The sequence below is a fragment of the Triturus cristatus genome, chromosome 12 (genome assembly GCF_964204655.1).
Source record: "Triturus cristatus chromosome 12, aTriCri1.1, whole genome shotgun sequence".
NCBI classification, from domain to species: Eukaryota; Metazoa; Chordata; class Amphibia; order Caudata; family Salamandridae; genus Triturus; species Triturus cristatus.
The window spans coordinates 681,681,438-681,698,004 of NC_140595.1; the positions used below are offsets into that span (position 1 = coordinate 681,681,438).

The following is a 16,567-nucleotide window of genomic DNA, read 5'->3' on the forward strand; positions in this document are numbered from 1 at the left end:
TTTTGTGTTTCTCTTTTCTCTTTTTCTTCTTTTAGGGCGGGACGGGGTGAGGGGTCACATTAGGGTGCAATAACATGGCACCCGACTTAGGGGGTTTACGTGGGGGGCAGGCAGAGGATAAGGCGGGCAATTCCTTATCTGGCAGGAGCAGGAAGGGTCACTGGGGAGTGGTGAGGAAGGTGGGGGGAGGATGGGCACATGGTTGGGGGGTGGCAGATAATTGGGAAAAAAGTGAGCAGAATTAGAGAAATAATTATAATTATTGAGGTTGATACTGGGTACAAATGGTACGATGGTAGTTTGCTCTTTACTGTAATATGGATCCAAATTTAAGGATGATATTGATAAATGCTAACGGGGTCTCTAACAAGAAATAATATGGTGAGCTGATCAGATGGCTTACGTCTTTTACTCCTCAGATCTTGTATCTTCAGGAGACCCACCTGAAAACGAATAATCCTAAAATTCATATACCTAAATATGACTCTAGAACACTTTTTGCCTCGGCAGGGCATGCTGTGAGGGGGGTAGCCATTTATTTTGCCCAAGGAATTAATTGTGAGATACATCAAGTAACTAGAGATCCTCAAGGGAGGTGGATTTGGGTTACTGCTAGGGTAAACGGGGCACTGTTCAACTTCGTTAACTACTATGCTCCAATTAATTATGATCCAACACCTCTTATAAAGATTAATGAGCTGTTTAGAGGTAAAGAGGGCCCGGTAGTCCTAGGAGGTGATTTTAACTTTATTCAGGATCTGAAAAAAGATACTTCTAATTAAGGGAAAAAACTGTTAAAACTGAGGACAAAAGGGATTTTAGACTCTATGAAACAGGATTATCTTTTGATCGATCCATGGCGGGAGATACATCCAGGCGACACACAGTTTACCTGTTATTCCCAGCGGTATAAGTCAGCCTCTCGGATAGATTTTTTCTTGATTCCTCGTTACGTTAATTGTATGAATGCTGAAATTAGAGCCAATTCCTTTTCAGATCATTCTATGCTTATTATTGAGATTAGAATAGAGGGAGAGAGACGGGAGAAATCCAGGTGGCAGATGGATCGGCTCCTACTCTCGAACCCTAAATGGGTAGAAGAGATGAAGGAATGGATGAAGGTATTTTTTTGGAAAATAAAGGCACGGCGACTCTTTTCTCAATATGGGGGGCGTTTAAGGCTACAGCGAGGAGCCAGATGATAGGCGTCTCGGCATTACAATCTAAGGTGCGTAGGAATCAAATAATCAAACTACAACAAGCCATAGATTTAGCCTTAATGCAGAGGGATATTCGCAATTGAGAACACCTAGAATTTGAACAGAAACTAAGAAGAACAAAACAGGAATTAAGGGAATGTTTTATTCTTGAGGAAATAACCATCTCCACGACATATCAACAGAGCGTATATGAGGAGAGTCAGTTAGTGGGAAAACTCCTTGGCTGATCAAGCAAAGCTAAGCAGGAATCAATGTTAATTACGGAACTGATAGAGCCGGAAACCAGGGCATTGATTATAGATAAAGAAAAAATAGCAGAAGCATTTCTCAGGCATTATCACAAGCTTTATGCAACTGAGTTTACGGTATCTAATGAGGCGATAACCCAATATTTGGGGGATATTGATCTTCCGTGTATGACAACGGATCAGGAAGTTGAGGTATATGCTGAAATTACCTCAAATGAAATTAAGGAAGCCCTTGCTTCAATGCCGGGAGGCAAGGCCTCAGGAAATGACGGTTTACCTACAGAGCTTTATAAGGTATTTTCAGAAGAATTAACACCTTTCTTGTTAGAGTTATTTAATTTTGTAAGATTGGGGGGGAAGTTCCTTCTACTTTCAAGGAGTCAACAATAATAAGTTTTGGTAAAAAGACAAGTCCCCTAATAACGTCAATTCATACAGGCCAATTAGCTTGCTGAATGCTGATTATAAAATCCTAATGAATATTTGGGCAAATCGTTTTTCTCCTATAGCTCAGAAGATTATCCATAAAGTTCAGACGGGGTTTTTCTCTGGTAGACATATGTCATCTAACATCGGGTTTCTGGTCCAAGCGCTTGATTTTTTCAATTCAAATATACTACCTATTCTTATAATGACGGTTAATGCTGAAAAAGCATTTGACCTAGTTATTTGGTAAACTCTTTTTTTTAATTCTCACAAAGGTTGGTTTCCCAATCCAAATTACACAAATGCTGGCGAAGTTGTATCAAGGGGCTCAGGAGCAAGTTATGATAAACTCGCAGATAGCAGGAAGAGAGCCTATAAGGCGAGGAACCAGTCAGGGATGTCCTCTATCACCTGCGTTATTTGTTTTCTTTATAGAACCTCTCGCTGCAAAAATTAGAGCTAACTTGCAGATTCTAGCACCTTTGGAAGGAATGCCAAAACTAAAAATATTCACTGATGACATCATTCTCTACCTCAGGCCCGAGGAACAGAATATTAGGACAACCTTAACTGCATTTAAGCAGTTCGAAGCTATAGGAGGGTATAAAATCAACCATAATAAAATGAAAATGATATTACCTAATACCAGTAGTCAAAATATGCCTGAGTTTTTGCAACAGCAATCCCAACCTACATTGCATATTCTTTATTTGGGGATCTATGTAACAAAGAGCTATGAGGAACTTTTTTAATTGAACTACTTAGCAATGGTATAAAAATGTCTATCTTACCATTATTAATATTTTTATTTTGGAATGTTCCTATTGAAATCAATACCACATATTTTAAGCAGTTAGATGTTATGATTTGTCAATTTATTTGGCATAAAAAAGAATCAAGAGTAAGATTTCCAGTCCTCCAGCTCGATATCAGACAAGGGAGTCTTGCACTCCCAGAGTGTCGTACTTACTATGAGGCAACTTTGTTGGATATAATGGTCAGAATGCTAGATGGTCAGGAATCTCGGGATAGTTTCTTTATAGATAAGATACTTCAGGAAGCAGAATCGTGTTCCTCAGTCTTTATTAAAACAGCTAAAATCCCCAAAAGACTTGCTACAAGACACTGTAGGGGCTAGGAGCAAGAATAAGGTTATTTTACCATACAAAGGCGAGTACAGGGAGTCATGAATTTTTGTAACTCATGGAGTGTGAAACATTGGGCCTTTATATTAGAAATAGTCAGATAAGATTATGGGAAAGTAAAGGCTTTAAGGAGCGAGGTCATTTTCTGGTTGCAGGGAGACCCATACAATGGCAGGAGATTCAGGTTAGATGTGGAACCAGCTGTATTTTATATTTTTTCAGCTTTCTTCAAATCATGCAATTGGTGAAGAAATGTTGTTTCCCGCTGAGTGCCTCGGCCTCTCTATTGCCAGCTCTTTTTAGAGTTAAATTAAGGGGTGTTGGGAACTGGTATAGTTTATTGCGGGACCAACGGGGAAATCCTGTGGTAACGAGGTTTCTAGATAAAGTTTCACAAGAAACTCAATGTACGTTCTCAGAACTAGAGTGGCAAGAGATCTCATTACAGGGCCACAAACTACTAAGAGCTGCTAATTTTAAAAGAATGGCTTTTTTATCCCTCCTGATGTCCTACTATACACCTGCTACCCTACATAAAATGTATCCCGAGCTAGAGGATAAGTGTTTTCGTTGTCAACAGTCAGGGCTGAGGGGCTGGCTTCATATCTTTTTTACTTGTCCGTCTTTAACCCAGTTTGGGAGGATGTATTCACCGCTGTTAATGAAAACTTACGAAGGAAACTTAAACCAGAATCAGAGATAGCATTATTTAGGTTTATAAAACAAAGATCGAATACTCCAATCCCTAGGAGTGAGAAATCATTTGTTGCGATCTCTGCTTTGGTGGCCCCCACATTGATCCTTCAGAATTGGAAGACAATGAAAATCCCAACCTTACTTGATTGGTATAGAAAATGCATCGTACTAAAACTTTTGAGGAAACTTATGCAAAGACGGTAGGGGCCACTAGGAAATATTTAGCAGTTTGGAAATTTTTGCACTAAAAAATGGGAAGTAGCAGGCCCAACTTTTTAGATTTAATGGGAAGAGTTGAGCGACTTAGTGGGGCAAATTTTTCTAGTCTTACAGCTGAAATGTTATTATTCACTGCACTTTATCCTATGCATTTTGGGACTAGCTCCTTCTCTTTGGGAAAAGCGGTATTTAGCTATTTGATTATGGTAAAATGATATTATGCACTGCACTTTATTTCATCATGTATCTATAATGTGAGGGGTTATGGTACAATGGTTCTGCACAGCACTTTACTGCTTATTTTGTACAGCGTACCCTCTTTGTTAGGTAGGCAAGGAAAAAATCTATAGGAGATGAGAAATGAGGGGAAAGGATAGAAGTTAAGAGGATAGATCATATTTTATTCATTTAAATCAATTACAACTGTTGGTATGGTTAAGGATATGTATTGTAACTTTTAATTCTGCTCAATAAAAAACATAATTAAAAAAGACCCTTTGGGAACCTTCCTTGGAACAATTGCCCACACTCTTTACAGGACTGCTTTTGAAGTCTTCATTTAAGCGTTTCCCAGCACCTCCGAAAGGGTAAGTATTAAGATCAGTCCATCCAGTGAAAGAAGTGAGCCAGGAATTCTTCAAAGAGCACTGGAATGAGGTGGAAGGATACATCCAAAAAGCCAAGCACTGTAGGTAAAAAGTGACTACTCCACTGGGTAGAGCCAAGATCTCCTTGAGAAAGTCTCTAACCAATGGATGAAAGAGTTTGGTTGAAGAAAGCAAAAGGTATAAATGGGTACACCTAACACCCCTTCTCTGTGTATTGTTAGCAACAGATCCATAGGCAACAAAACTGTTAACACTCACACTTACTTGCATCCAGTACAAAAGGCAGTTTTTAGAATGTCCACAGTTAGGCTGCAGATAATTAACAGATATATCAAACTTAAAATACAAAAAATTAATTATAATAAAAATAAAGTAAGTGCATAAAAACAAATTAAAGGAAGAATATGACTTACATTTGGATACCATGAGATGCATCAGTATGCCAAATAAGGCAAGCCTGTATGTTTAATTGTTTTAGGGAACTAATTGTACTTGGGAGCAAACTTTTTTTACACAGGGAACAGAATGACAAAAAAACAAGTTTTCAACAGTCAGAAAACCTCTTCTGAGAAAGCACACAAAGCACTTTCAAATTTGACATTTGAGGAACTTGCTGGCTGAGCCAAATATGAAGCCAAACAATGAATCAGAGGACGAAGTGGTTACTGCTACGTCCTGCAGTTGTATTGTGGCTGGTGTAGTGGACATGCCCCCCTATTGCCAGTCCAGGTATCCCAAAAGCAGCTTCTGGATTGTCTCCCAACTTCCAAGAGAAGGAACACTGACTTTGTTCAGTAACTTATTGATTAAAATTATTTCTCTCTAAGGAAGAAGAACTGTCTGTGGAGAATCTTCACTCATTTGGGCCCTACAATAGTTGCATAGCTAGGACACCCTCTGGACTGGGTGTAGAACTGGTCCTAAATCTTCCTTTGATGGAAATAATTTTGTTGTCCCACAATTGAGGCAAAAGTAATTTCCATGTGTGGCGCCTCACCTGTGACATTTCAGAGATCAAACCAAGGCCACAGCATCATGTAGTTTGATGCACAGCTCCTGACCACCTTTGCCAATGATATACCATGAGTTACCATTATCAAAGGGCCAGATTTATCACAGGGGTGAGTAAAATCATGCTTTGAATGTAACAGTAGACCATGAATCACCAGCATTATGACATGGTCGAGTACAATTCTGCCATGGATGTCTACAGTATGCCAAAAATTACCTGTGTTTTTATCAACCAGAATTGTATCAGGGATGAATACCATATGACATGGATACCTGCAATGTGCCCACCATTATGCGACAGTCAGTATTGTACACATATCTGGCACAATACACATGCTTGGAACAATGTGGTATTATCACAGTTTGGGGGGAGCAGGTGGCCACTGCCCAAACACCTACATACACACACTGTCACTTCATGTGACAAGATGTCTTGTAGGAAGCAGACAGGGTAGGTCTATTGCAAAATATATGTTAATATAATACGTGTGAGTAGTCTGATTTTATATTTTATAGAAAGCTTTGTTTTTCTCTATGTGAATCAGACCTTTAGGGATCTTGTTCTTTTTTTCAACTCCAGTGACAGGGAGCAAAGACTGGCTTCCTTAAAGCACAATTTAGCTTGCATGAGGTGAACAGATTTAGCTGAGTTCAGGGGTCTGCTAGTGGACTAACAGGTTGACACAAGAAAGGCAGAAGGGCTCTTTGGTGTTAAGTACATTCTGAAGTGCACAGAGAGCTTTGTGACACATTGCTTATTGAATTAGAACCCTTAGACATCTCCATAACTGCAATTTCTTTGACTTTAGTTGTACTTTAGTGCCATTGTTTTGTCATGTCTAATTCCATAGGATTTCAGAAACTAACAGATAAATTGCTTTTATAGTACATACTGCCGAATGTATACAGTGATTCAGAAAGAGGATATTTTCTAAGTGGTGGCAGGTGGAGTTATTACTTCACACAACCAGTTGCAGTCAATATAGTTGGGATCAGGAATGGAACTGGGGGAGGATCCAACCAGATCCCTGTCAGCAATGAATACTGTCCATATTTCTGCATGACCCTTGTGCTTGCTGGCCTGCTGTACCATGGGGCATGTGGAAGGGGTTGTGGATGAGGCCTTGGTCTCTTTTGATTTGTCCTCCACACCAAAAAATGAAGGGACGAGAAGTCTATATTTTCCCTAGCCCTCCCTATTTGTATACTTATACTCACAAAAAAAAGAGAAAGTATGTACTTTGTACCACGTGTATGTATTTGTAGAAATCACAGAATGGGAAAGCCCTAAGGGTTTTTAATATTTTGATCTGTGTCAGATTGTGTATTTGTGCAGTATTGATGTGAGCCCTCCATAAGTAAAGATGCTGATAAATGGTCGGACGAGCAAGGTTGCAAACTGACAGTGGCGTTCACTGTGGTCCAGTAATCTAGTGGCTACCAATGCCATTAAACATATATCTTGGATGACAGATGGTACTTGAGAAGTGCTTGTCTGGTTCTGTTGCCTTTCCTCATCATGGAAATGGTGTGGACCTCTTCATCTTTCTAGTCACTTGAGCTGGCAGGCTTGTGGTTTGCCCTGGAGACAAACTGCCAGAGTCCTGTTCTACGGCTAACTGGAAAAAAATATTACCCCATCCCACACGTGTTAGCCTGCATGGTTTTTGCTGGGAAAGTATCTGGCACAAATCGTGTGGGTGAACTGCACATAAATTGAGTTTACATGCTTTAGAACATGGCAAAACACCCATATTTAACACCATTTCCCCCATTCCAATGTCAACAACTGAAAAATGGGCAAACTGTACACCCTGTAATTACCATGCCCTATGTATGGTATTGATAAATATTGGGTGCATAATTTGTGCCTAGAATTTACGCACTAGCACAATAAGGGCCAGTGCATTGAAAGTGCTGTTTGCTCGTGTTCAGCCTGGCAATCTAGAACTCATAAAATTTCCTCATTGCCTGTCAGCAGGACCTTTCACCAGAGGCAGGAATTGAGAAAAGTGGAAGAAGGGCTGAATCTCCTGCTCTCAGTTACACTAAACTCCCTGGACATTATGAAGTAATGCATGCTCTTTATTTCAGAGACTAACATATTTTATGAATGTTCCAAGGTAAGATATACAATTTTTGGAAAACATCAGCTGGTTAAATGCTTTTAAATCAGAGCAAAGTGGTGAATAACCCCTTCCTGTCCACCTGGTAAGTGAACATAGTAAGTAATTCGATCACTTGTCATCCAACACTGAACTCTGCATGGCAGATGTATATACAGGTACTTACCTTTCTATAATAGCTGGCGTGGGAGCTTCGGCCACCTCCTGCCTTAAAATGTGTAATCCACACAGCCACCTCTCTGCATCTTCTGTGGAGTCAGCTGAAGAAAAAGATCAATAGGATACTGTGACAAATGTGCAAACCCTGCGCAACAGAAGCACCTTTGCACTACTGTAAAATAAGAACAAACATATATGGTTCTCATATGTTGCAGAATTTCAGACCTTATGTATCTGTTACAGGATCACCCCTGGCATGTCCTTTTTATTTTACTTTGAATGAAGTAAGGGAAGGAATCTGAATCCCAACAAAGGCCTAATGACCCATAGTGTCGGGGGGGGGAGAATAAAGGAGGGAGGGAACCCTCTTAGATAGTTTTAAGTTTATTCTGCACAAAGGATCACTTATTAGGCTTGGGTATAGACTCCATTAAATATAATTTGCTCCACCCTAAGCGCTGGTCTGCACCAGAGTGTTATAGCATGCCCTGTGATGAAGCATGCCATTATCTAGTGGGTGTGGACAATTTTAAAACCACTTAGGGTATCCCAGAGAGAGGGGGTTGTCTTTGCTTTATATTTGTTGTCATCTTTCCCTTTCTTTTGTGTATGTTAGGATCTTTGTCCGGGAGGACAAGGGAAGAGTAGTATCTCTTGCTCCTTTCTTTTTGTGAGTGAAAATGTCCTTTTTATTCTCATCTCTGGGAACAGTGGATTTTAGGATTATAATACATGGGAGCCTTAGGTCCCTCTATAAAAGCCCATCTCTAATTTCCTTATTACAATCAAGTTATGTCTCGTGTCACCTGTAATAAAGAAATTATGTAACTGCTCAACTGTAATAAGCTATTGCAGTTCCATGGTGACTTTACAGCTGTGGCTGAAACAAGGAAAAATGCAACTGTCTTTCTTAAAGGAAAAATGCTTAGCAGAAGAGAGATGTTTATGGCAACACGTTTATTGTTTGGCATTCTATCGATCATTACAGGAATGACAGAAACTCATCCTGTTTATACACAACCTGTCATAGCCTTTTTTACTCTGATTTACATAAAACTGATTCTCATATCTTTTTGCACAAATTACTAACTGCTATATGGAGGGTGTAATTACATAGTACTGATTCTTCTTTTATTCTTCTGGTTTGCAATGAACATGAAACAGCAAGCCACCAAGGATTTACCATGTTTTTGGCTGATTGTGTGACCCTGTATAAGACGATTTAAAATATCCTCTACTGCACACTAAAAGGATAGTGCAAGTCTATGACCTTTTAAAGGAACGTGGACTTTGACCTCATTCCTCCACATCACTGAACTCTTCAGTGACTAGCAATATACTGATAATGTATGGCCTGGGGGGTGCTGGGAGGAGAGAGTGAGTGTGTGTGTGTTTGTGTGTGTGCGTGTGTGTATATATTCTAATGCCACATTCCTCATAATTGTGCGCCGGTACCAAAGAACAGCGTTGGTGCACATCAGGTTATGAGGGACCCTAAATGTATAAAGTTCCAGAAAAGGAGCAACAGAAACGCTGGATATCATGCACTCACTTCCACAAAAACTCAGTCAAAGTTTCTGTGATGAGTTTATTCTGGCTTCAGCTATGTGAGAATAATTCACAGGCAAGTGAACAATATCGATATCGAGCATTTGTTATGCTCCTTTTGTGGAACTTTATATATATATATATATATATATATATATATATATATACATATATATATATATATATATATATATATATATATATATATATATATATATATATATATATATATATGAACAAATACCAGAGTTCCCACTGTTGTCACCTCCAATTGTAAAGGCAAAAAAAATCGGGACACGGACTCCAAGGTAGGTGCGTGGTTTTCTTCTTTTATTTAAGTAAATAGTCGCTTCAGCATGGCGGCATGACGCGTTTCGCCCAACAAGTGGGCTTGATCACACACACACACTACTGATGGTCGCCAGTAGGTAGTTATAGTTAAGACTTGGTTTCCATTGGAAAATTGTTTTTGAGTTTGCTTTAGCGAATCTTCATGAAAGTTTTGAAATAATGTGCCCTCCTGTGTCTTGTTGTGCATGGAAAGTTTCAGGATTATTCACCAAGAAGGGGCCGAAAAAAGGGGGAAGTAAAAAAAAAATGTGTGTTTCCAATATTAATTTACCAGGGATTTTAGACACGACTACAGCTCGAACCGCTGTCTGGAAGCTAGATCTTGGTCCAAAAGATCACTTTTTGTGATTTGGTAAAAATCTGTTAATTAGTTTTTGAAAGATTAAAGGAAATAGAAATATAGATATTTAAGGACACGGATCATGGACATGGGTCCGACAGATCTCATGCTGAGATCTGATTGGCTGCCAATACTTCAACCAGGAAGTGTTGGCAGCTATTTTGGGACTCGTACTCAGCTGAGTCCCCAAAAAAGTAACAAAATAAGAGAAGGGGACAGGGTAGGAATAGCCTGACCCCCTAGGCCTTGTTGTTGCAAAAAAGCATTTTTTTAAATCATGTTCCAAACGAAAATCGTGGAAAACCGCGGATCCCGGTCCAGGTCTTGGGGCAAATGTTATTATTAATTTTGAGGTGGGGCGCACGTGGCCCCCCTCTCAATGGCCAATATCGACCCAGGGGCCTGCCACCTTTCCCTCTCCGGGGCCAGGCAAATTTAAATGAAGAGGAGTGGGCCACGTGGCCTCCCCCTGTCCTGGCCGTTTACGGCCCCAGAGATCGCCACCTCCCCAGGCCAGGGCCAAACTATCACAGGGGAGGAGGGCCAGGTGGATCCCCCTCCTGGGTCCATTATGGCCCCGCGGACCACCAACTCAATTTAAAAGAAATGGGGAAGGGGTGCAGCGCGGCCCCCCTCCCAGGCCGTTTTCCACTCTGAGGACCACCACCTCCGTGAGGCAGGCCCTGCAAAAACAAAGGAGGAAGGCCGCATGCCTCAACCCTCCTGGAGTGATTAATGGCCCTAGGGACCGCCACCATCACCCCAGGCTGGCTAACCATGTCCTGAGGTGCCCACTTTGGCCCCCCTACCCTATATTGGCTGGACCCTGGGGACAAAATTAGCCCAGGAAGGGGGGCACACAGCCCCCTCCTCTTTTAGTATATGGGTGGCCCAAGGGAATGGGGTCGATGGGGGCTGCCTGCCCCCCTCCCTGCAGCCGACTTCCTGCTGAGCATGACCAAAGGCCATGCAAGGCGTGGGGGTGGGTGCCTGAGAGGGGGGGTTTAATGCAGAACCTGGCCGAAGGCTTTGCGCGAAGTGGGGTAGGTGCCTGAGGCCAAACCCCGCCATGCATGGCCAAAGGACATGCATGGCACAGGGTAGGGTGTGTATGGGGGGGGGTTGCCTGCAGCCAACACACACTGTGCAAAGCCAAAGGCCATGTGTGATGCGGGGTTGGGTGCCTACGGTGGGCTGAATGCAGGGCCTGGCCACAGGCAAGGCACTGTGACCAACTCCCACCACACACAACTTAAGGCCATGCATAGATTGGATTGGGTGCCTATGGGGTTTGGGTGCAGAGCATGCGGATGACCCCCCGCCAAGAATGGCCAAAGGCTGTGCAAGGTGTGGAGGTGGGTGCCTGAGGAGGATTTGCTGCAGGGCCAGGTCCTAGGGGTTGGGTGGCCAAGGGGGGCTGGATGCAGGGCCTGGTCGCAGGCAAGGCCCTGTGACAAGCTCCTGCAGAGCACAGCTGAAGGCCGTACGTGGCACAGGACTGGATGCTTACCGGGGTTGGTTGCAGGCCCTGTGGTCAACCACTGCCACGCCCGGTGGAGTTTGGAATAACAGAAAATATTTAAATATTATCTAACATTTAAAAAAAAACAGTGATTCACTGAAAAAACCCAAAGTTACAGGGACGTTACAGTTAGGAAATAGAATTTAAAAAACCTTAGAAATTCACTAAAAAAACCTAAGATTAGAGAAACATTTTAATTAGGTTCAGATTTTAGATGCAAAAAACCATAGAAAATCAACAGTTATTGTTATTCGTATCTCAAGAAACTATAACTCATGCCCTAAGGTAACTGTAACTCGTGCCCTTGTATGGCATCATTCACAACTGCGACAAATTAGTGATAAGTAAGCTGGGCATGGCGGGGGCATGAGTTATAGTTACCTTAGGGCACGAGTTATAGTTTTTGAGATAATATGTTGAATTTCTATGGTTTTGTTCTTGTAAAATCTGAACCTAACTATAGTGTCCCTTGAACCTGGTTGATATTTTAGTTGTTTAGTGTGTGTGTGTGTATGTATATATATATTCACTGAAAAAAACATAGGTTTCAGGCCTGATATAGTTAGGAATTAGCATTTAAAAAACCTTTGAAATTCACTGAAAAAACCATAGGTTTCAGGCCTGATATAGTTAGGAATTAGCATTTAAAAAACCTTAGAAATTCACTGAAAAAACAATAGGTTTTAGGGGTGTTATAGTTAGCTGGACATTTCACTCGAACAAAACCATTGAAATTCCTCTGATATAGTTAGTTGTACTAACTACATCTCGCACGCCCGCAATCCACTGCTGATGATGTCACATATTATATCATTCATGACATGGTCAGTCACATCACTGATGACATCTCAAATGACATCACTGATGACATCATCCAGTGAATGTGGCTTGGTTCGTTATTTAAATATGTATTATATATATATAGCAATTTGCATTGAAGAATGAGTTGATATATAAATACAAATATCTGGATGGAGGATTTAGTAGCAGTGTGATTGACTGTTTACTTGACTAATTTATAGTGTCTCACAAAAAATATTCGATAGTGACTAAATTGTGTGAATATCTGTATCACTTTGTCAGTTGTTGTGTAAACTGCTGCACCAGTTGGTTATAAGCTACGTGAAAGTCTATATTAGTTATTGATTAGTTAACTGAGTATTTGTATGGGAGAGTGGATGTGTGTGTGGTTCGGGGGGGGGTGTGACTGCCCAAAGATGTGTGAATAGTTGATTCAGTAGGGATATGAAGTTAAAACTACATGTTATAACAGTTGTTTGGGTGAGTGAATATCTTTATGGGTGTGGCGATGAGCCAATATATGTCTCAATGGTACATGTCCAACAAACTAGAAAAATAAAAGCCAGTGTATTTGTCAGTTGTTGTATAGAAATAAGTATACATAAGAGTCAGTGATTGTTTGAGTGACTGTATGGATAACTGTATACTTGTAATAGTGTTTTTATAACACACCAAGTATGCGTTATCTATATGAATAGATGAAGTGTTGTTTTTATAAGTGTATAGCTAAGTAAAAGTAAGTATGATCCATTGTTTGCATAAGTGAGTAGGATGACTTCATAAGTGATTAGGATGTGTGCTGGTGTGTAATGTCGATATAGGTGTATAAGTTTATTTGATATGGTTCTATTGATCATTGACAGCATGTATGAGTGAAACTATAGGTAAGTGATTACATGTGTGTATAGATCTAGGAATCACTGAGTAGGTGTTTAGAAACTTGTATTGGTGTGTCAATGGTTTTAAATCTGGCACTCTGTATTTTAGTGAGTGATGAAAGGTTATACTAGTGTATGATGAGGTGTACCTGATTGTCACGTAGATGATGTCATCAGTGGTCATCAGTGATGTCATTTGAGATGTCATCAGTGATGTCACTGACCATGTCATGAATGATGTAATATGTGACATCATCAGCAGTGGATTGCGGGCTCGCGAGATGTAGTTAGTACAACTAACTATATCGGAGGAATTTCAATGGTTTTATTCGAGTGAAATGTCCAGCTAACTATAACACCCCTAAAACCTATTGTTTTTTCAGTGAATTTCTAAGGTTTTCTAAATGCTAATTCCTAACTATATCAGGCCTGAAACCTATGGTTTTTTCAGTGAATTTCAAAGGTTTTTTAAATGCTAATTCCTAACTATATCAGGCCTGAAACCTATGGTTTTTTCAGTGAATTTCAAAGGTTTTGTAAATGACAATTTTTAATGTATTAATTGTTATAATGATTTTTTTGATACTGATTTACTACATTTTTTAAACTATTTATTTTTAGATTTTTTTTAATTACATTATAATTACATTATACATTACAATACAAAATATACTTTCTCAGAATGAATTACTTTAGTTTAAATATTTTGCAAATAGGCAAAAGACTTTTAAGTACAGTAGTTACAGTTGTTGCAACGGGCAACACAATTTAAAACACAATGCAACATTGAGCTCTATGTGAATTTCTAGTCAAATGCAATTAGTTAATTTATGAATTACTTTTCTAACCACAGGACTGGATACTAGATTCAGTCCTTGGACATCTCCTGTAAACAGTTGAGTAAAAGCGTTTTGGTTACAGTAGTGATTTTTAAGGAATATTATTGTATTTTAAAAGTTGACACTTAGAAATGTTTTCACATAGAATCACCAAAGTTATCCTATGGCAGAAAATTCACTTAGCAGGTAAGTAGTGTTATCGTTACTTTTTCTTACTCAGTGTTGGATCCTGGATCCAGCACTGGTGAATCTCCTGTAAACAGTTGAAAGAATGTGTTTAAGTCATACAGACGATTTTTTAGGAATATTTTTAGTTTGTGAAAATAGACAATTAGAAACCTTTCTGCTGAAAACCACACGATGGATTCCTATGGAAGGAAATAAAGGTTACTGGTAAGTACGCTTAGAATTACTTTTCAGGGTCAGTGCTGGGCTGAAAGATGCAGCCCTGGGTTCTCTCCTGATAACAGGTGAGTAAATTGTAATTCGTAGTTCGGCTGATTTTAGAGGAATATTTGTACGTTTCAAAATTGGACACTTAGAAACTTTTCTGCTGAAAACCACACAATGGATTCCTATGGAAGGAAATACAACTTACTAGTAAGTAACCTCCAGTATGCGCCAGGGGGCTGCATTGCAGAGAGGTGTAATGAGGCCACGCCCCTTTTTACAACACTCTGCAACGCAGCTCCGTGGCGCTTACTGGAGGTACCTGGTGGGCTAGTTGGCCCCCAGGGACCCCCAGAATTAAAGGGGAATTAGTTCCCCCTCTGCAAACGTGCCAGGGGGCGCGTTTGCAGAGTGGTGCAAGGGGGGGGCATGGCCTCTGGCCCGATCCCGTCTTTTTTTTTATTTTCATAAGGGGGGCTGTGTAGCCCCCCTTCTTTTTCTAATTTATTGGCCCTGGGGACCCCATCCCCCAGGGCCAGCCCCCAATTTGTTTAAAAAAAAAAAAGAGAAATCGGGAAGCATGTCGCGTGGCCACCCTCCCAAGGCCATAATTTGCCCCAGGGACCCCATCCCCCGGGGCATGGCCGTTTTTAAAAAATATATATATTGGAGGGGGGCTGCCGTGCCTCCCTCCTGTGGCCAATTATGGCCCCAGGGACCACATCCCCCGGGCCGTTTTTTTTTTGGTTGCTTTTTTTTAAAAAAATTAGGAGGGGGGCCGCGTGGCCCACCTCCCGGGCTACTACTAGCCCCGGGGACCCCATCCCCCGTGGCTGGCCCTCTTCGTTGGGGGCCATGGGGGGTCCCCAATCCCCCCACGGTCCCAGCCGGCTCCCCGCGTCGTGCGGGAGCCGGCATTGCTTTTCCACATGGGGAGCAGATAACATGCTGCTCCCCATGTGGAAAAGCAATCTGCTTTGCTTCATTGAAGCGAGAGCAGGTTTCCCTGCTCTCGCTTCAATGAAAAGCAGTTTGCAATGACAGGGCGGTCCCCGGGGGGTGGCGGTCCCCGGGGCTGGGGGGACCCTCTGGGCCCCTCTTTACATAACTATTGCCCCCGGGATTTGGCCTCCCCGGGGGGCAATTACCAAAGAAGCGCGGGAGTCCGTGCTTTTTTTTTTTTTAAATTTTCAGCCGAAATTCGCGCTGGGTGCGCAAATCTCGCAGTTTGTTTTTAAAAAATGCTTTTTTTGGCCCTGGGGTTCCTTGTGGGACCCCCTGAGCAGGCCTAGGGGGTCAGGGTGTTTCTATCCTGCCCCCTTTTTGCGTTTTTCACGTTTGTTTTTTAGGTTTCTTGTGCCTCGGTTCTACCGAGGCACAAGATGGCTGCCAACACTTCCTGATTTGGAGTGTTGATAGCCAATTAGAATACAGCTCATGCACGGCTGGGTGCACGCTGGGTGCGCGGATCCTCCGAGGCCATAGATATATATGTACTTTTAAATGTAATTTTCTCAGGAACTACTAAACGGATTTACACCATTTAAGCAAAAGGCACAAGTCTGAACTAAGGACTACCTCTTTGCCAAATTTGGTGTAATTCCGTTCAGCAGTTCGGGCTGTAGCTGCGGCTAAATGTCCTATGGGAAATTGCATGGGGGAAACGCGTTTTGGGACCCTCCCTTTTTTCTTGGCCCCCGCTTGACGAATCACTGTGAAACTTTCAGGATAGGAGCGGACCGGAGCTGGCCAAATGTTTTGAAAATTTCGCGAATATTCGTCAATTGGCGCCAAAGTTATTCCAAATAGAATGTTGCAGATTTCCTATGGAAAATAGGTCCTAACTATATCTACCTACTGGCGACCGCCAGTAGGATATATATATATTTTTTCATTAAAACAAATAACAGGTTAGAGGGACATTATAGTATAAATATATATATATGCATTTCAGTTTTCCGACAAAAGTATGTCGTGCACTTTAGGGCTCTTATTAAATCGATCCTTTATTCAAAATTCTTAACAAGCAATCAAAAGACT

At 41.2% G+C, this 16,567-nt stretch overlaps 1 protein-coding gene across 3 annotated transcripts in view; it reads right to left on the reverse strand.

The window, feature by feature from the left end:
* PLCG2 (phospholipase C gamma 2) overlaps positions 1-16,567 on the reverse strand; it is a 436,087-nt gene that overhangs the window by 208,519 nt on the left and 211,001 nt on the right. For all 3 annotated transcript variants that reach the window (XM_085638502.1, XM_085638503.1, XM_085638504.1), the window contains exon 4: positions 7,866-7,959. In XM_085638502.1, the coding sequence (XP_085494628.1) occupies positions 7,866-7,959 (94 nt within the window). The remainder of the gene's footprint in view (positions 1-7,865; positions 7,960-16,567) is intronic.